General features: G+C 36.9%; 2 protein-coding genes across 9 annotated transcripts in view; one reads left to right on the top strand and one right to left on the bottom strand.

Moving 5' to 3' along the window:
* Nucleotides 1-566, bottom strand: part of MMUT (methylmalonyl-CoA mutase) — a 50,095-nt gene extending 49,529 nt beyond the window's left edge. For 4 of the 6 annotated variants that reach the window (XM_087857037.1, XM_087857040.1, XM_087857038.1 and 1 more), the window contains exon 1: nucleotides 408-566. The gene's annotated coding sequence lies outside the window, so the exon portion shown is untranslated. Of the gene's footprint in view, nucleotides 1-400 lie in introns of all 6 variants that reach the window. The other 2 variants (XM_045802014.2, XM_045802006.2) reach the window with 2 other exon arrangements.
* Nucleotides 109-20,068, top strand: CENPQ (centromere protein Q). 3 transcript variants are annotated; one of them, XM_045802034.2, is made up of 10 exons: nucleotides 109-326; nucleotides 644-749; nucleotides 5,841-5,983; nucleotides 6,949-6,997; nucleotides 8,221-8,347; nucleotides 9,582-9,650; nucleotides 13,866-13,995; nucleotides 17,435-17,554; nucleotides 17,691-17,768; nucleotides 18,830-20,068. In XM_045802034.2, the coding sequence occupies exons 3-10, from the start codon at nucleotides 5,882-5,884 to the stop codon at nucleotides 18,959-18,961; spliced, it is 807 nt and encodes a 268-aa protein (XP_045657990.2). In that variant the 5' UTR covers nucleotides 109-326; nucleotides 644-749; nucleotides 5,841-5,881; the 3' UTR covers nucleotides 18,962-20,068. The 3 variants fall into 3 exon arrangements, with proteins under 3 accessions (XP_045657990.2, XP_045658017.2, XP_045658000.2); XM_045802061.2 differs by lacking the exon at nucleotides 644-749; XM_045802044.2 differs by lacking the exon at nucleotides 109-326 and having other exon boundaries at nucleotides 734-855.
* The last annotated feature ends 1,190 nt before the right edge of the window (nucleotides 20,069-21,258 follow it).

Here is a 21,258-nt window from a genome sequence, read left to right as displayed (position 1 = left end):
TCTTACAAAAATATCTCACAGTAACAAGAGCCGCAGCCAAGAGCGGAGGCAGCAGTGGAGCCAGAGCACTCCTGTGTAATCTTGCAAGCGCCCTCTGTCTAGCGGAACCTCGGAGTGTTGGGGTGGCGAGGGAAGATGGCGACATGGCCTCTGGGGCGAACAAGCACCTTCTTCAGCAGTACCTCCTAATCCCTACACACCATGCTGAAAGGGAGAGGTCTGTCGAGAATCTAAACCCAAGGACATGGTAGAGGAGAGCAGGATGCCGTCACAGTGGGAACGGAAATAAGGAAGCTGGGAAGAGAAAAAAGGCTCAGAGGACAGGGGTAAGTGGGGAGAGAGGAGCCAGAAGAATGGAGGGAGTTGAAAGGCTGACGTATCCCGAGATGCACAGTCTTACTACTCACTGGCCGGCCTGTCTCGGACCTCGGCTGTGAGAGAGGGCGGCTGGACCTCGGAGCCCCAAGCCCTGCAAGCCAGAGGTTCACAGCCGAGTCCCTCACTGAGCTTGCGCAAAAGCCAGCTGCAGGAGTCAGGGGGCGTAGGCCGACACCGCCCTCCTTGCAGCCAATGTCATCGCGCTCCCGTGGGCGCGCTTCTGATGACGTTAGGGCTGTACCAAGATGCCCGCCTCTCCCTACAGGCGTTTCCGGTTTCTACCCGCCCACTTCCGGGACTCCTCGGCTTTCAAAGGTTTGGGCGCGAATTGCTCTGGCAGTGGCTCCCTGGACATTGAAGAGGCGTCTTCTGTGAGTAGTGAAAGCTTTTAAACCGCTGGTGGGTTCAGCTTGCCGCATGAGTTTTGTGACCAGGCGACTGTGGCAGACTCCGCGGCTTGTATCTCAGGAACGTGAGGTGATTTTCCAGCGGGTTTTCCATATCTGCCCTTCGGGGCCAAAGATTGAAGTATTTGATTAGCGAGGAGGTAGTGAAGCCCTTCCTGGTTCCTCGGTTCTTCGCTCCTTTCCCCAATTAATCTTCAGCCTCGTTCTTTTTCCTTAATCTCCCGCAGCCCGTAATGGGGCGAAGGGCAGCTTTAGAGATTAGTGTCTTTGGGCATTGACGTAACTGCGGTCGGCTGCGTCGCTATCCCGAGGCCATTGCCAGGAGGTAAACATTGCGTTGTGTTTTGCCAGACTTGGTGCTTGCCCTGTGTGCTTCTCTTGAGGCCTAGGTTGAGAAACTTGGTTTCCACGAGTTTCAGCAAACCGGTAAGAAAAATAAGACAACTTAGGATGCCTCCCTGTTTCCTACAGAGTAAGGAGTAAATTCTTTGCTGTAGTATATAGTCTGGCCGCAAACTACCGTTCCAGTCTTGTTTCTGTCCATTACTCCCATACACGTTCAAGTCTCGCTGAATTTTCCCTGTGCCAGAACGGATCAGTTTCTTTTCATCTGTTCTGCCATCAGGCTTTTGCTGCTTTCTCTCAAATATGTCATTCCTGGTCCTTCTGGCTAAATATTTCAAAATGTAATTCCCATGTTACTTTTTTTTTTTCTGAATACCGTATATCATCCCCCCTCCCCCACATACACAGGCATACACATCAATTCGAGATAGTCATTCACTCATTTGTCTTTTATAACTTGTGTCACAGGGTATACAGTTTTATAGAGTAATTGTTCATATCTGTCTCTACCCACTGTCACTGGGCTGTGGTTTTCTGTGGATCTAAAGCAGGGCAAAATTTCTTTTCCTTTTACATTAACATTAAAATTTCTATTCTAGTTCCTTTACAACTGGCCCAGTAGTGATAGAAAATTATGATTTTTATTTATTGAATTATTACTATATTCCAAGTATTGTTCTAGGCACTTTACGTACTCTGTACAAAATTTTAGCTTCACAAAAGCCTTTATTGTTGGTGCGTTTAGCTTTATCCCATTTTACCAGTGGGGAAATTGAACAAATTTACTTGCCTGAGGTTATACAGCTAGTTAAATGGAAGAGCCAGGATTTGGAACCAGGCCATTTACCTTTATCCAGGACTTGCTCTTGGCGGTGGTTCTCCATCTGAGGTGCCTTCATACCAGGAGACATTTAATAATGTCTGGGGACAGTTGTGGTTGTCACACCTTGGGGAAGGGAGGATTCTGGCAACTAGAAACCAGAACTGCTGCTAAACATCTTACAGTTCATGGGATAGCCCCCACAACAAACAGTTATCCCATCCAAAATGTTGATTGTACCAAGTTTTAGAAACTTTTTGCGCTATGGTTTATTGCCTCAAGTAGTTTATTGCACCGAAAATGGTGCATCTCGTATTGCTGGTAATAAAGGACCAACTTTTTTTTTTTTAATTTTTAATCAGCCACAACTGATTCTTTTGTACAATGAGAACAAAAAAAAATTTTTTTTTATAATGATTTTTTATTATATTATGTTAGTCACCATACAGTATATCCCCGGTTTTCGATGTAAGGCTCCATGATTCATTAGTTGTGTATAACACCCAGTGCACCATGCAATATGTGCCCTCCTTACTACCCATCACCGGCCTATCCCATTCCCCCACCCCCCTCCCCTCTGTAGCCCTCAGTTTGTTTCTCATAGTCCATAGAATGAGAACAAAAATTAATTGCTAGTCAAACCCATAGAGTATATAACACCAAGAATGAACCCTACTGTAAACTATAGACTTTGGGTGATAGGATATGTCAGTGGAAATTCATGAATTATAGCAAATGTACCACCCTGGTATAGGATGTTTGTAGTGGAGAAGGCTGGAGTAGTGAGGGGGTACAGGAACTCTATATACTTGCTGCTTAATTGTGCTGTGAACCTAAAACATCTCTAAAAAAGGAAGTGGTGAAGTTTTTGTTGTTGTTGTTTTTTTGACAGATTAGTGGGAAAATGACATTTAAAAAGAAAAAACAAAGCCAATTATTTTATAATCAGATTCCACATACATAAAATTATTGCCAAAGTATGATAAAAGTTTCTAAATAAATACTGTCTGTTCCTATTTTTGAAAGGACTATAGTAGTTTGTGAGTCAAATTTGGAGCAGCACTTAAATTACATGTTATTGAATAAAGAATATCAAGAAAAACTGATTAATAGAGCGAAACTATAAATAAGTGCCAGCTGAGAGTTAGACACCAGAAGCACCACAGACTTTCAGAGTGGAGTGGAGTGGTTAGGACACATGGAGAGCAGGCGGCTCATGCTCTGGGAGGGTGGGCAGAGGCAGGAGAAGAGAGTAGCTCAGGTAGAGGGCATAATGTATGCATTACTCAAAGTGTGTTCGAGAAATCACCAAATCTAGCTAGAGAGAGAGAGTTTTATAAGGAATAGTGGGAGAGAAGTATGGAAAGCTAGGCAGAGCTAGATTGTTAAGAACTGTAAATGGCATGGTAAAGAGTTGGATATTGTGTGGTAGGTATTGGGGAAGGATTTTTAAATTTTTTAATAAAAAAGATCATTTATTTTGTTCTAGAATTTGGGATCAGAAACAACTTGGTAGGGCTGGCTCATGTCTTTTCCATACAGGGTCAGCTGCAGCATACTGGCTCAGGTACATGTACCAGGCTGGCAAGTTGGTACTGGCTATTGGTTGGGAGTTCAGCTGCGGCTTTTGCCTGGGGCTTTCAGTTCTTCTCCACGTTGGTCTTCCTCATAGCATGGTAGCTGGGTTCCAAGAGCAAATATTCCAAACGTGAGGATGTTACAGCTCCCGGTCTCTTCATGTTTAGGCCAGTAAACTGGTACAGAATCATTTCCACTGTATTCTACGGCTCAGACAGCTACAGAGTCTGCCAAGATTTAAGATAAATGGACATAGACTCCATCTCTCAATAACAGGAGTAAAAAGGAATTTTCATCATCTTTTAATCTATCAAATGGAGTGAGGACTAAATTTCAGCCCTTACTTCTCCCTCACCCTCTTCACTGAACAACCTGTACTGCTATATGTATGGTAGCCTTTCCAGGAGAGGCCCACAAATGAAACTGTCATGTGGATTGGTTTTTAAGTCAGGGAAGGATAAGGGCATGGATATCACATTGAGAGAATTAGGCATTGCAGGAATATTACACAGACTGGATGTAAAGTACCCCACGTTGTTTAAGAGCAGGGTAAAGTATAATTTACCAGGGCTTTTTGTAACTGATCTTACATGTAGTCCCCAAGTGTAGTTTGTGATCTTTCAATTATTTTCCACTATTTTTGTTAAACTTACTGAAAAAAAAAGATTGAAACTTCACCTTTTAAAATTTGGAGAGATAGATTTATCCAAAGTATCTCCTTTATTGTCTCTTAATCTGCATATATAAACTATTGATCTAATTAACTCTGAATTTTTAGAAAAGGAATGGTGACTGGTATGCCTCTAGCTATATATGCCTAGAAAACATATATATATATATAATGTATACACCACATTGTATGTATATGTGTGTATACAGGCGTACCTCATTTTATCACGCTTCATATATACCATGTTTTTTTACAAATTGAAGGTTTTTGGCAATCCTGCATCAGCAAGTCTTTGGGCTCCATTTTTTCAACAGCATTTGCTTACTTTCTGTCTGTTACATTTTGGGAATTCTTGCAAGATTTCAAACTCTTGTATTATTGTTATATTTGTTATGGTGATCTGTAATCAGTGATTGACTTGCTGAAAGCTCAGATGATAGTTAGCATTTTTCAGCCATAAAGCTGTTTTAATTAAGGTATGTACATTGTTTTTTAGACATAATACTACTGCACAGTTAATAGACTACAGTATAATGTAAACATAACCTTTATATGCAAGTAAAACCAGAAATTTCATTTGAGTATTTATTGCAATATTCTCTTTATTGCTGTCATCTAGAACGGAACCTGCAACATCTCCGAGGTATGCCGTACATACACACACACACACACACCCCTCCATGTATACTGTACCTAACTTCTAAGCGATCTACTCCTTATGGTCTAATGCAAGAATAAACATCCTATTCCTCTGTTCCTTCTATCAGTAATGAGTTTGTTGATAAAGGACTATTAGATAGGGAAAAGGAGTCGTTCTAAATTTTGTCATTGACATCATCCACACTCCTGTGCCTGTTTTGTAATTTGTGGAAGAACAAAATAATCAGTAAACTTCTGTGCTTTTTTAAAATGCAAATAGCCCAGGCAGAGTTGTAGCTTAAATCCTTATGAGTGACTTTTCCACTTGAATTTCCACAGCATAGATTCATAGTATGGATCCTAAAGAATATCTCCTTTCATCTTTGGCATAAGTCAAATGAGAAATCCATTAGGCTTAAAATAAGAAGACCTGAGTATTACTCTTCAAATTAATATTATCTGTGATGAGAGTAAAACAATTTAACACTTTATATTTCCATTTTCTTGGGTCTAAACATGGAGATAATGTTATTATATGGGGGAGTATAAAGTAAGAGATGCAAAAGCACTTTTTGTGATTTTTTTAAAGCCATAAAAATGGAAGAAATTTCTAGGAATGAAACTGAATTTGATACACTTACTTTAATAATCAATGTTACTTGTTTTAAAATATGTTTAAATGCACTAAAAACATTGCTATCCCAAAACTTTCGTTATGCTTTTTAAAGCAAATTTGGAACATTTATGGGTAGTTCTTTTTTTTTTTTTTTTTTAAATCAGAGAGAGAGCACAAGCAGGGGGAGTGGCAGACAGAGGAAGAAGCAGGTTCCCCGTCGAGCAAGGAGCCTGATGCAGGACTTGATCCCAGGACCCTAGGATTGTGACCTGAGCTGAAGGCAGCTGCTTAATGGGCTGAGCCACCGAGGCGTCCCTATAGCTAGTTCTTTTAAACAAAATATTCTGCAAGCTTAAGCTTATTTTTGTCTCCTTTTTATCTTCACAGATTTTTTGAAGCACCGTTATCATTGTTCTGTTTAGATCAAGATGTCTAACAAAGCAAGTGCTTCCAAGAAAAGGTCTCAACAGTTAAAAAGAAACCCAAAAAGAAAAATTGATGATGAGGAAGTGGAGTTACCAGAGAAAAAGGTAATGAAAATATCGAGTTTATCATTCAGAACTTTTTGATTAAAAATGTCATTTGTTCTATGTAAAGGAGTATGTGAAGACTAAAGGTCAGTTTGAATACAAATTATAATAATTCGTATCATTATGTGGGAGCTGTTGCAACATAATTTGTAAAAATTCTCAGATGAAAATTGTTTATTTCAATTTCTAAAGATACTGATCGGAGAATTCTTTGTTGAGGCGGGGGTGATGAGGCATGCTAAGGTGTTTGAATGTGAAGACTAGGACTAAAGTGTGTACACTTTGCTTAAAATCTGTTAGTTGGTGGAAGAGATTTTTATTAACAGAGAAAAATTACCTTGGGAGGAATTAGCTTCTTTCTACAATAATTTTTCCCCTCTCTTACAAAAGAATATTTAAAATATAAAAAATTTTGTTTTGATTTATCCTATATTAGGCAATGCCTATGTCTTTTGCAGGTAGAGTATGTAACACTGTTTCATAGGCAAAATGACTAATGATTTCTTTAATATATTCTTTGACACTGGGTGCCTGGGTGGCTTAGTCGGTTAAGCATTCCACTCTTCGGTTTGACTCAAGTCATGATCTCCTGGGTAATAGGATCGAGACCTGAGTAGGGCTCTGCACTCAGCGGGGGGTCTGCTTGAAAGATTCTCTCTGCCCCACCCCCATTTGCGAGCTCTCTCTCTTACTCTCTCTAAAATAAATAAAAATAAATGTTAAAAAAAAATTATTTGACACTATATGGAATTCTGTTATACATTATCACCATTGTCCAGGAATTGCTTTAATATATCCTCTGCCTGTGATAAATACACACCCTTTCTCTACAGAAGTGGCAATGTACTTTTTCTGCCTAGCCAGAAGATATAAGAATACTCTTCAACATACATGACAAATATATTGTAAAAGCAGTGTCTTTTTATCTGATGTTTAATTATGTGTGCATGTGTTTTTCTCTCCAGGTTAGAAACACAGCAAAAAATAAAAATCCAAAGCATCTGCCTTCTGAAGGTATTTATTTTCTATATCTTATTTAGTTTGTCTGTCTCAAGCTGTCTGTATTCATGAAAAAATTCTCAGCATCTTGTTTATGAGTTGTACAAAAGCAAAAGATAGTAGGGGCTCCTGAGTGGTGTAGTCAGTTGAAAGTCTGACTCTTGGTTTCAGCTCAGGTCATGATCTCAAGGTTGTGAGATCAAGCCCCATGTCAAGCTTTGAGCTCAGTGAGGAGTGTACTTGGGACTCTCTTCTCTCTTCCTCTCCCCTTCCCTCCCCACCCCACGCGTGTTCTCTCTCTCTCAAATAAATAAATCTTTTTTTAAAAAAAGCAAAAAATAGTAATAAACAGCTGCATTCTCATTTTTGCAAGAATAAGTAGTACTAGGTAGTCAGTAATTTTGGTCAACAGAAATTTTACTTACTGCCTCTAGCAAAATATTGTATAAGGTTCTAAATTGATAGAACTAGAGATAATCAAAGTGTCCCACAATCTGAATTATTACTGATCTATGATTTATAGACACACCTACTGATTTCTCCTTAAAACAGATAAGCTTCTGTCCTACCACCATTGCATAGATTAGTTTGGGGTTACTGTCTGATTTGGTTTGCAGTAAATTAGTTTGGAGTGGTCATCTTTCCTTAGGCATCACTTCATCTAATAATTCCCTCTCTCTCCTTGCCACGACCACGCTAGGTCCCCTGGTTTTATACTTCCACAGCGCACTTTTCCTTTTGTAATGCTTTGCATACCTGTAATTATAATTATTTAGTCTCCCTTCTCTCCAAAACTAATCTTCATATGAGCCAATAGTGTATCTCCTTTGTTTGTCCCTTATAAGTAAAACAATACCAATACCCAAGTAGACACTGAATATTTTGTTCCAATTGCGATTCAACATTTGGTAGAAATCGCTTTCTAGTCTTCTCAATGAAGTTCTTTAATTTGGGAACCATACTTTTATATTGAATCCAAATAATTGTAGCCTGCTTCTTCATTTAGAATTGCCTTGAGTTTGTATCTACAGTATCAGCTAATAGTATTTTAGTTAACATAATAGTAGACAGCATAATCTTATTCAACACCTGGCATATTATGTCTGTGCACAAAAAGGAAATTAAACAGTTTATACAGTTTTATAATATTTTGGTTCTCATACTTCTATTAGACTTGAATCGCTTTTTAAGTAAAAGCATAAAACTTCAAGATTGACCAGAGTCTCTTCTTTCACCAGTAACAGGACAGACAGAGCATACTAATCTAAAACAGATTAAGATAGCATCCAAGAAGAGAAAAACCTGGCATCCTCTTTCAGAGAGTAGAAGAGAGCATTTGCAAACTATGATGGACTCCGTAATAATGTAAGTATGAAATTTTTCCATTTTGCCCTTGATTTCTACTTATATATTTCCAATAGAAACATATTTCCTTAGAAACATTTCCTTTTAAATGTCATTATTTATTTTATGGTGATAGGGTGTTTTTCAGAAGAATATATATGTAATGTCTTTTGATGCTGTTAGCCTTAAGCAGGAAGTCTGTTAACTTCAGAAGCTTAGAATTCCATCAGTGAAAGAAAAATGAAGTCGATGTGGCATGACCTGCTATCTATAAACTTTAAACTTGTTCTATCACTAGGGATACTTTAAGAAGAAGTTGAGTTTCAATTGACACTTTATGTGGAAGCTACCATGGTGGGGATACAAAGAAAATAAGACAGGATTCTGCCATCAAGAAACTGAGCTCATCTAAATTAATTACAATAATAGAATGTAATAAGAAAAACTTTGATTGTACCTTTGTTTAAAATCGTATTTCAATAAATATAGGAAACAAAAAAAAATAGTGGCAAACTATTTTCATTCTATAAAATTATAATCCTGATATTAAATCCCAAAGAAATAGAATGCACATACAAACACACAACCTGAAAACTGTTAAACCTCTTTCACTTAAAATATAGATGTAAAATTCCTAAACTAGAAATAGGATCCAGGGGCGCCTGGGTGGCACAGCGGTTGAGCGTCTGCCTTCGGCTCAGGGCGTGATCCCGGCGTTCTGGGATCGAGCCCCACATCAGGCTCTTCTGCTATGAGCCTGCTTCTTCCTCTCCAACTCCCCATGGTTGTGTTCCCTCTCTCGCTGGCTGTCTCTATCTCTGTCAAATAAATAAATAAAATCTTTAAAAAAAAAAAAAAAAAGAAATAGGATCCAAATGTATATCTAAAGAATAATTAACAATAAACAAATAGAATTTAGTTTGGGAACCTAAAGATTACTTTAGGAAAGCTGTCAAAACAACATAACAGATTAAGTTAGGAAAACATAATACGATATTTTAGTATCTGTTCTAAACCATTTTGCTGAATTCAATACCAATTCCTTATTTAAGAACAAAACAAAAAATATAAAACTCTTTAAAGAACAGGAATGTAAGGATGCTTCCTTGACATAACCTAAAGAATGTCTACCTGGAACCCACAAGTATTATACAGAATGACAAAATCCCAGAGGCTTTCCCAATAAAAAAGTAAATGCGTTATATTAATTGTGTTTCAAACTAATATTTATTCCATCTTTTTTTTTCTTTTCTAGAGCAATTCTGAGTAACAATATTAGAGAAAATGAACGAGTTCAGTATCATCTTAACTATCTGAAGAAAAGGTAATATAGTTATGCAAATAGAACTATATTTTTAGTTTTAGCAATTGAACATTTTTAAAATATAATTAGTAAAAGTCTAACCTGTTCCTATGTTACCAGAACAGGCATTTGTGGGATATAAAAGTTTTTCTTTCATTTTGGGTTTTTTGTTTTTTTTATTGTTGTTTTAAGAAGGTGAATGACTTGGAAATGTATATTCTAAACTGTTGCTGCATGCAGTTATGAACTAAGTTAAGAGAATTTATTAAAAAAAAGAACCTGAAAATCACAAAATGCCTACTTCTACAGTTCATTTTTTTGTATTGGGATTTGAAAAAATACTCTGTCAATTTTAACTCCATCTTCATTTTGAGCAATTTGAAGTTAATGGTTTACCATTCTTATCTGAGATTTATTCCATTGCTATGTTTTCACTTTCAGATATTGTATTGTATTATATTGCTTATTTTCATAAGCAACAAGTGCAATTTTCCAGGGCACTACTGCTCTTCATCTTGTGGCAAGTCACAAATGGAAGTTTGTTTTCAAGTGCTCTTAAAGTCACACCACTGCCAATGATTTTCAGTGACTACTATTTGCACAACTTTTTCTTTTCTTTTCTTTTTAAAAATAGTTTATTTATTTATTTGAGAGAGAGAGAGCATGAGCGGGGGAAGAGGCAGCGGGAGAGGGATAAGCAGACTCCCCACTGAGTGGATCCCAGGACCCTGAGATCATGACCTGAGCCAAAAGCAAAGCCGCTTAACCAACTGAGCCACCCAGGCATTCAACTTTTTCTTTTCATAGAAAAATGTTCTACATCTTAGTTTCAGGCTTGCCTGAAACTAGTAGACTAGTTTCTAGTCTAGTCTCGTTTACTAGTTTCTAGTCTAGTAAGTTGGAGCTAGTAAACTTCTTAGGAAGTCTGAGCAAAAATTTTCTTACTTTAAGTATAATTTCAACAATAGTAGCAAAACAGAAAGGGTAGATGGGGGCGGGAGTCTGTAGAGAGGTTGAAGAGATTGAAGGACTGCTAGAAGCAGGCCTACAACCTTCTTAAAGGAATGACAGTCTAATATTAAAAGGAAGGGAGTGTGCCAAAGCCAGTATATAAGCTAATACATAATAATAAAAGTGTAGCTATTTATTGCCTTTTAATAGAGAACAAAAAAGTCATATTTGGTGTGTAAATGAGAATAATTAGGTACATAGTAACTGCTCTTCACAGTGATCACCCTTGGTTGTCAGATTCTGTTCAGTGTTTAAGCTTCTTCTTTCTCATGTAGCAGCCATGGAGATACGTGTTTCAAAGACTGCCTCTTGTCTCAATCTTGCTTTCACAACTCAATCTTTTGGTTTCCAAAGTAACAGTATTCAAGATACTTTTCCTTCTACTGATATAGCAGAGTAATGCCATAGCAAATTGATTCTAGTTAGATATCTGAATACACTTTCCTGTAGCAGCATTTTTCAAAGTACATTTGGAATACTTGTTCTTAAAGATACTCTGTGAGTAAAAGTGATATATACTGAATTATGTTTGGGTATGTTAACATAAAAGTTCTACATTGAACAAATATTTTTCATTTCGTTTAACCTAGCATCTTCAAAATTGGTATTTACCACAAGAACTCTTTATTTCATATATTAGTCTCATCTCTGCCTCTGGCTACATGTTGGCTTCATAGTTTTAGACAAGTTGTCCTCACTACCTTAGAACTGTAGATATAGACAGCTCCCTGTTTATATCTTCATCGTTGTGAAGAGGAGAAAGAGAATTTGTGTCCTCTTAGCTTCAGTTAGAAAATTCTGGGAATCTAGAATTTATTATTATTATTATTATTATTATATTATTATTATTATCTGCGCTCTGATTGGCCCAAATTAGGCACTGCTCCTATCTTCAGACTGATTTTGTGGCAAGAACTGTTAGGATTGATATAGACTGGGTCATATGCCTATCTCCGTGATCAGACAAAACAGGGTTGCTAGTCAAACAAAATGGGTTAGCCGCTACAGTTTTTAGAGGAACATACTTTGGGAAAGTCTGCCCTATAGAAGAATGTTATAAATGATGGTAAGTGTTATTGACATAGTAGGGTGTATTCATGTTACACTTTTATTTTAATAAGATTTTTTAAGAATCCTTCAAATCTAACCACTATTAAGAACATGTAGAATAGTTGAGTGACCCTTTCACAGAATTAACTTAATAAACTTTTAGAAGAAATCGTTCATAAATGAATCTTTATTTTAGTTAAGAAATCAAGAATTTATCCCTCTTAGGAATACTTATACACACAGATTTTTATTCTTTTTTTTAAAGATTTATTTTAGAGAGAGATCAAGAGTGAGCAGGGGTAGGGGCAGAGGGAGAGAAACCCAAGCAGACTCCATGCTGAGTGCAGAGCCTCACGTGGGGACTTGATCCCATGACCCTGAGATCATGAGCTGAACCAAAATCCAGAGTCGGGTACTTAACCGACTGAGCCACCCAGGTGCCTCACAGGTTTTTGTTCTTAAACGTGATATCCTTCCTAATGATTGGATAACTGAAGTTTATCCCAACAGTTTAATGAAAATTATGATTGGTGCAGTTTTATATGGCCTACTTTTTTTCTTTACAAAAAGTAATATTTTGAGTAAGATCCTAGGAAGGTGAGTTTTGGTTTCCACTATTTATGCCTGCAAATTTTAAATAGTAGGGTTTTTGAGAACCCCAAAATGCTGCTATTAGGAAGAAGCAACCAAATTATATTTTTGTCCTTGATCTCTTCCTCCTGGAATCCAAGAATCCAAGCTTTTAGGAAAGCTGTATTGCTCCCTGCTACCAGCGAAGGTAGTAATAGGTTAGTTTCCATTAATGATCTAATCAACCCAGTTCGAAGAAAGATTTCGTAATCTTGTTATGTTTTGTTAACTTTTCTGTTTTTAATTTTTTTCTGTTTTTATTTTTCTTCTTTCCTTTTTTTTTTACATATTTAGAGAGGATTTCTTAACTTTAATATTGCTCAGTATTCATGTTGATTGTCCTTTTTTTTTTAGTTTGCCTAGTATGCAGTTTTATTTTTTTTTCTTTTTGTTTTAATTAACATATAATGTATTATTTGTTTCAGGGGTACAGGGCTGTGATTTGTCAGTCTTACACAACACCCAACACCACAACACATACCCTCCCCAGTGTCCATCACCCAGCCACCCTATCCTCCACCCACTCCCCTCCAGTAACCCTTAGTTTGTTTCCTAAGATTAAGAGTCCCTTATGGTTTAACTTGGTTTCATCTTGTTTCATTTTTTCCTCTCCTCCCCTATGATCCTCTGCCTTATTTCTTAAATCCCGCATATCAGTGAGATCATATGATAATTGCCTTTCTCTGATTGACTTACTTTGCTTAGCATAATACCCTCTAGTTCCATCCATGTCTTTGCAAATGGCAAGATTTCATTTTTTTTTTCTGATGGCTGCATAAATTCCATTGGATATATATACCACATCTTCTTTATTCATCTGTCGATGGACATCTGGGCTCTTTCCATAGTTTGGCTATTGTGGACATTGCTGCTATAAACATTGGGGTGCAGGTGCCCCTTCAGATCACTACATTTGTATCTTTGGGGTAAATACCCAGTAGTGCAGTTGCTGGGTCATAGACATGTTGATTGTACTTTTAAACAAAGCACTTTAATCTTAACATTTTATTTGCCTTAAACTCTATGGGACTCACTTATCTTTAAAACTGATAGATTCTTTTCATTGGTCACATTGTCTAAGACAACTGAAATATAGAGTCCAGCGTCATAATCATGACTTACAGAGTACTGTTTCATCTCTTACCCAGCTATTCACAATAAATGATAAAATTATGTGCTATACTAGTCTAAGAAACACATTCAGAAGATACAAGGAAAGTTTTATTTTAAAATATATATAAATGAAATTGTATAAAAATGAAATTGTTTAAATATATATATTAAATTGATGTGTGTAAAATAGAAATCTTTCCTTTAATGAAACAACTTATCCTAATACATCAAAAGGCTAAAAGATAATGTATCACGGCTTTTTATGGGTGAGTCACTGCTAATGTTAGCTACTGTTAATAAAAGAATATAATAGCCCTTGGGAATATGAGGACAGAAAAAAGATGGCAGCAGTATTTCAAACACAACAAAACAAAAACAAAAACAATGGTACTAAAGAAGTAAACATAATTACATTTTTATTTCATTCCTAAGATTGCTACAACTGTGTGAAACCCTTAAAGTCCCTCCCAAAAAGCTGAAAGATTTAACTAACGTGTCAAGTCTACTGAAAATGGAAAGGGCACAGCACAGAGCTAATGAAGAAGGTCTGGCATTATTGCAGGTATGAAATTTGAACAGGGAGTCTGTAATTAGAGAGTTAGGAGAAAGGGGAAGAGAGTAAGAAATGTTTTTAATCATCATGATATTCTCTGAATAATAAATACTAGATCTTAGAACAGGGTTTTCATTAAATTCTTCTTCTTTTTTTTTTTGTCAGCATAAAAGCTTTGCCTAAACTTTGAGCCTCTAAAGTTAAAAGTATTTCTAATATATTAGTGATTAGGTACCAGTTCTGTTTTTTATTTCACCTGACTTTAACTAAACTACTATTTTTGATTATCAAATAATAGGAACTCATCACTAAATGCTAAAGAATTTCAAAACATATTGACAAGAAGAGCGTGCTCATCATTATTGTTGTTATTATCATATGGCTAACGTGTAACGAGGGCTTTCTGTGTTCTGGGCACTGCTCTAGGCACCTGTAGCTATATCCCTTAATTCTCAAAACAACTTAAAGAGGTCTGTGCTATATGATCTCATTATACAAATGTGAAAAAGAGACATATTTTTAGCTGAACCTTAGACAAACTGCTTTAAGTTATGATGCAGACCTTAGTCCAACTGCAGATTCTGATTCTTGATCATTATCTTGTAGAAAATAATGGGAGATAACATTAGGTATCATGATTAACTTCAGGCTTTTAATTAGTGGATACTTGAACAGTTAAGAGAAACAAACTTACAGGGCTTATTAAGTAGTTATTAAAACTAAAGTAGATTAGACCATATATCCCTTAGCCATTTCAAAGTAGTTTGTAGATAATGGTCCTTAGGTCTTTATTAGCAATTTAGAAAATACAGGGTTGGTAGTAGTTTATGCAAGGAATGCATCCCCAAGGATTTCTGATAATTCAAAAACCACAATTTATTCCAGTTTTTCCATATGATTGAGAATAATACTGGGTAGATTAAACTCCGAGCAACAAATTTATATTATTATAATTCATTACATATATTATAAATTTATTACATATATTATAATTTATGTATAAGTTAATAAATTACATATATTACAAGTAGAAAGTCACCTTCTTCCTCGTGTGAGATATACTGAATTTTTATCCCCATTACTACTTTTCAAGAGTATATTTTCAGCACTGACACTAGTTCCACCATGTAATGGAGAGTTGGATGTCATCGACATAGTTTTTTTTTTTTTAATTTCAGCTTTATTGGGCTATAATTATAAGATATTCAAAGTGTACCTTGTAGTGATTTGATATATGTACCCATTGTGAAGGGTTCCCTCATCTGGTAAATTAACAGATCCATCACCTCACATTATTTATTTTTTATTTTGTGTGTGTTAAGAACATTTAAGTTCTCTCTCAACAAATTTTAAGTATACAATATAGTATTACCAGTTATAATCACCTTGTTTTTCACATTAGATCATCACACCTTATTCATCTTATAGCTGAAAAATAAGGACAAAAAATAGCAATCCACGGATAACAAAAGCATGCCAAAAACATGTGTTCACAAAACAGATGAACACTAACCTAATTCTTAAGCAAACTGAAAGAAATTCAAAAAAACAGTAGAGAGTAAGGAAAAAAATCATAAATTGGTATTAGAAATACTAAAAACTGAAGCTACAGAATTCAGGAAAAAAATTAGAAGTAAAAAAAACCTTCAGATATGCAGACTAAATTAGAAGGAGAATTAAAGCAAATGCAACAGAGAAATGCTTAAAATAAATAGTAAGATAAAGGAGAAAATTTTAAGAATCAAAAAGAAACATTTTTTTAAGTTGAGAAAAAGTGACAAAGTAAAAGCTCAGTGTAGAAGAAATGGCATAGGTACAGTAGGAATACCCAAAGAAGATAACCAAAGCAATGGAAAAAATAATTTTTTTAACTACAATGGAAATTTTTAGTCCTTATTGTATTAACTATTTTCTTTATTCATTGTTGTTATTAATTCTCTCTGTAGTGGGTTGAATGGTGGCCCCAAAAATGATATGCCCAAGTCCTAGCCCTAGAACCTGCAGATGTGCCCTTATTTGGAAAGAGAGTCATCCCAGATATAATTAAGGATCTCGAGATGAGATCATCCTGGATTATCTTGGGTGGGTCCTAAATACAGAGACTAGTGTCCGGAAAGAGACAAAAATGTCCTTAATAAGAGAAAGAGACATGGAGGAAAAGGCTGTGTGAAAAATGCAGAAATTGGAGTGAGCAGCCACCAGGAATGCTGACAGCCATCAGAAGCTGGAAGAGGCAAGAGAGGATTCTCCCTCAGAGATTTCAGAGGGAGCACTGCCCGGCCAACACCTTGCTTTGGACATCTCTCCAGACCTGTGAGAGAATAAATTTCTGTTTTCAGACAGAATAAATTTCTGTTTTCAGACACCAAGTATGTAGCAGTTTGTTTTGGCAGACACAGTAAACTAATACATGTGGTAACACACATTTGTATTGGACAGCACTCTCTAAATCCAAAAACCAAGTCACAGGAAATTCAGGACTAAGGAACAGGTTAAACCTAACCCACAAATTCTCTAGTTTCCTGTACAAATCAATTGGAAAGAACCAAAAAAATTGGACTGGAAAACTATAGATGAAAGGAGACTTAACATGCACTTACTAGAATGGCCAAAATCTAGAACATGCACAACAGCAAATGCAGACGAGAATGTGGAGCAAGAACTCTCACGGCTGGTGGGAGTGCTAAATGGTACGACCAGTTTAGAATACAGTTTGGCAGTGTCTTACAAAATGAAGCCTACTCTTATCACACGATACAGCAATCACGCTCCTTGGTATATTGCACATGGATATTTGTGGCAGCTCTATTCATAATTGCCAAAAGTTGGAATACCAAGATGTCCTTCATTAGGTGAATGGGTAAATAAATGTGCTAGATCATTCAATGGGATATTATTCACCACGAAAAAGAAATGAGCTATCAGGCCCTAAAGAGATATGGAGGAACCTTGAGTGCATATTTTAGTCATAAGTGGAAGAAGACAACTGAAAGGCTCCATACCGTATGATTGCAACTATAATATGCTAGAAAAGACAGAACTAGAGAATAAAAAGATGAGTGGTTGCCAGGGGTGTGTGGTGGGGTTGAAATGGATAGGCAGAGCACAGGAGATGTTTAGGGCATCAGTCCTTGGGCTCTGCTACATACACATGGGTCTTCCAGGATATCTGATTATAGCAGTTTTGCTGAGTTTTTGAGGAAATATTCTTGTACATGGGTGTAGCTCCTTGTTCATGGAAATTAAATTTCCTTATAATGAATTATTATATTGGTAAATTAGTTTCTTGGAAATCTGTTTTTCAAAAGAAAAAAAAATTACCAGTTTCTTCCAAAAATGTTTCAGTATGTGTGGTATTTAAAAAATATGTATATGTATATTATACTTATTTGGGTTTCATTTAATAATATATTTAATTTAAAATATTAACTTTCTCTTTCTGACTCAGGAAGAAATAGATAAAATAGTAGAGACCATAGAGTCAATGACTGGGAATATTCAGAGCCTAAAGAACAAAATTCAAGTTCTGACAAGTGAGGTAGAAGAAGAGGAAGAGAAAGTAAAACAGGTAATTGTTTTAATAATGCATTCCTAGAGTCTGGATAAGTTTTTTAATGCTTATCTCTCAGCAAGACAACTTTTGAATGTAAGAAGAGAATAATCAGCCTTTTGAAATAATCTGTAGCTTTCTTTTTCTACTTTAGATGTTTCAAATAGATAGTAGTGGGGTACTCTGTCTTCCAGAACTTTCTCAGAAGAGTCTCAAAGCACCCACACTTCAGGTAAATGCCAGTTTGCCATATCAACTATATCATCAGTCATGAATTGCATATATAAAACCATAATATCCTTTTCCTTTTTTAAAACAAATGAAATCCATGATATAAGTTTTTAGGCAACATTATTTTTCTCACTTGACAGAATAGTTTGAGCATCTTTCTTTGTGAGCATCTTTCATGTAGATCTCTCATTCTTGTCAATAACTGTATGACATTCCGTTGTATGAAATACCATACTGTAATTCGTGAATTACTGGTAAATAAATGATCTTTTGCAGTTACATATAATGCTCAGTATACCCTTGTGTATATATCTTTAGATATTTGTGTGGTTGTAACTGCAGGATTGATTTCTGGAAGTAAATTCCAGTAGTTGAGTTTATGCTTCTAACAATGGGCTATAACTCTTCATGAAATAATGTTGTGTTATTTGTAGCAGACTATATACTGGTATCTGTTTTCACAGGTTCCCAATAGCTATTATAGCGTAAATGTTTATAGTGGTAGAAAGTCTTCAAGTTTCTCAAAAATAATTTAAAACACTCCTATCTGTAATCCATTTAGGGTGAAAGGAAAGGGACTGAACAGAGGTAAAACAGAATAATACAAATTTGAAAGAACAGGAATGAGTTGATGATTACTGAAGTTGGGCGATGGGTATCTGAGGTTTATTGTACCATTCTCTCTAAATAACATACCTTTGACATTTCTCATAATAAATGGTTAAAAACTATTTTATATGGGTCAACGTGGTCAAAAGGTACAAACTTGCAGTTGTAAAATCAGTCATGGGTCTGTAATGTAGAACACAGTGACTGTAGTTAATGACACTGTCTTGTCTATTTCAAATTTGTTAAGAGAGTAAATCTTAAAAGTTCACATCACAAGAAGACTTTGTAGCTATATATGGTGCTAGATGTTAACTAGTTTATTGTGGTGGTCATTTTGCAGTATACACAAATATCACATCATTGTGTTGTATACCTGAAGATAGTAGGATGTTATATGTCAATTATGTCTCAGATTTTAAAATTTTTTAACTAATTGTACAATTATACCCACAGAAAGAAATTTTGACATTAATTCCAAACCATAATGCTCTTCTGAAGGACTTGCATGTGCTCCATAATGCATCCCAGATGAAGAATATGTTAAGTTTCATCGAAGAAGCCTATAAGAGACTGGATACCTCTTAAAGAGTTTTTTTTAGACTGTTCTGTCTTAATTTAATGTTTATGAGTTTGTAAAACTGTTAGCCTATGATGATACTGCAGAGGCTGAGTCTTCTTTGGGATTTATTTCCAACATACACTTAAAATTAGCCTCTGTAGATCTAATAGCATCTAATGTAGTCCTAAAAACTGTTTTTAGTAGTTGCCAAATCTAGGAACTCACATTTCTGTTGCTGTGTCTCTGGTTGTTTGCCTGAGCTGCAATCTAATGACTTATAATGGCTGAATAGAGCTTATTTATTGGTTAGTGCAGAGGAACTGTGATACTGTAATGTAATATATGTAAAGTGTATATAGTGCCTAGTACATAAAAACATAACTGTTTGCAACCATTATTCTTTAGTTCATGACTTGTACTTCCTGTCTGGTCATCTGGAACTTGAGAAATCCCCAAATGCTTTTATTCTTTTACATAGCCCTCTAGACTTTTTGTGACATAAGATTTGCCAGGTGTCTGCCTTTGGGGGTAGCATGAACATTTTATTTCTTTGGTTGGATTATTGACTAGATGTTGAATATTTTCCACTGCCATCAAAACATACTTTTATTTAAAAGGAACGTAAGCACATTTAATCCCTTAAAAGAAAAATCAAACAAAAAAACCCTTTCTATAAACCTTTTCTCATTGTAATAATATTAGGAGTTAGTTGGACAATTAGGTAGTCAGGGCCAGGGTCCCCAACAAGAAAACATGGAGTCAGGACAGCTAAGACAAAACAGTACTAACATCCTATTTTGCACTCGCATTTTGGTTTGCAGCCTCTGTAGAAATGACTTCTGCAAAATGTCCTAAAATGAAACAAAGCATTTGTCACTATCACGAGCTGGGGCAGTTAAGCCGTAAGTCCCCAGATGTCAGCCCAAAAAGACCATCAGCACGTAAACGTTAATCTAATAGGTAGACAGATGCATAATCAAAGCCCTGATTGGCACGCCTTAGTACACCATGGTTGCTTAAGATAGTTCCGCAAAAGAGCTCATAAAAACCCCTAGACTTAGAAACTCCAACACAACCCTTTCAGGTCCCCTTCTTCTTTGGGAGCTCAATAAACTCTGCTTTGCTGCCCACCACTCTTCGTCTGGTCTCCCTCTTCGTTCTTTGTAGCGGCATGACCAAGAACCTTGGGCCCTAAAGGAAAAGAAATCCTGAAATACTTTCTTGGGAGCTCGTCCAGAATCTCCACCATCATCAAGGACATCTAACCATGAGTATCGGGCACCAAGTGTCTCTCTCTCTCTCTCTCCATTTTGTTTGTCAAAACAGTGGATACCCATCAGCCATGTAAGATCAGATTAGCGTGGCTGCCATTCTCAACTCTTGGGTGACAGGCTCTCTGGGCTCCTTTCTGGCTGATCCCCCAACATAAGTTGGGAATGTAAGTTCAGTGAGGGCTCAGAACTTGTTTCAGGGCAGATCACTGGATGTGAGGTAGGACCTAGGGAAAACTGAGCAGGAACTGAGGGGTCCTGACCAAGACTGCCCTTTGGTGGACACCTGAAGGCTCTCTGAGGGACCTGGCTCCTTACATGCCTGTCCAGGCATCCAGAGAAAAACCCCTTTACTGCTCTTTTCTCGGCTGATTCCTCCCCAAGAACGCGTGGGAGAAACCCAGGATGGTCTCCCTGGACATCCTCTTGCGGATGGTTCAGGCAGCATCCAGGGGATCACACTCACAGTTCCCTGTCACGATGAGGAACAACCTTCTGGTGGCATCTCTGACTCATACTCCCTTACCCCAGTTACCCAGTCAGATGGAAGGGTATATTACTATATTGACCAGAAGGGCTGTTCACCAGGGCTTCCTCAGGGACCTAGCCCATGCTGTGCTTCAGCAAGTGTCCCCCCCACCCTCCGCTTTAATCCCTATCTCTGTGCATAGGCAGAGAAGAAACATGAGTGCTGTTTCTGCATAAATGATGGATATAATCCAACCTCCACAAGCCTAGGTCTGTATGACCTGCCTGAAGAACTCTCACACATGGCAGGTGCCATTTTACTACACCTGGCAAATTGTTATTCCCCTATATACACTTTAAGATGGAACCCCTCACTGGCTTTGCCACCTAGAGGAAGGAATGGCAAAACAGGGCCAGTAGACTAGTATCTACCCAGGTGGCTTCTGTCTCCCCAGGTGCCCCATCATATCCCTCCAAAAGTTGGCCTTTACTAACCTCTTATATATGGGCCTGTGCCAGCAGTGTAGGATTGATTCCAGCTTCCGGGCTGCTCTCTCCTGCCACCTGCCACCAGGGGGAGAGGA

The sequence above is a fragment of the Ursus americanus genome, chromosome 29 (genome assembly GCF_024610735.1).
Source record: "Ursus americanus isolate L20-20 chromosome 29, mUrsAme1.1.p, whole genome shotgun sequence".
Lineage (NCBI taxonomy): Eukaryota > Metazoa > Chordata > Mammalia > Carnivora > Ursidae > Ursus > Ursus americanus.
The sequence above is the reverse complement of the archived record's forward strand: the minus strand, read 5'-3'. Positions and strand labels throughout refer to the sequence as shown.

What these genes read in the sequence shown, in the direction of transcription:
- CENPQ (XM_045802061.2), top strand. Translation starts at nt 5,882, where the DNA reads ATGTCTAACAAAGCAAGTGCTTCCAAGAAAAGGTCTCAACAGTTAAAA. An exon ending in ATGATGGACTCCGTAATAAT is followed by an intron (nt 8,348 to 9,581) that starts GTAAGTATGAAA and finishes TTTCTTTTCTAG; the next exon opens with AGCAATTCTGAGTAACAATA. An exon ending in TCAAAGCACCCACACTTCAG is followed by an intron (nt 17,769 to 18,829) that starts GTAAATGCCAGT and finishes TTATACCCACAG; the next exon opens with AAAGAAATTTTGACATTAAT.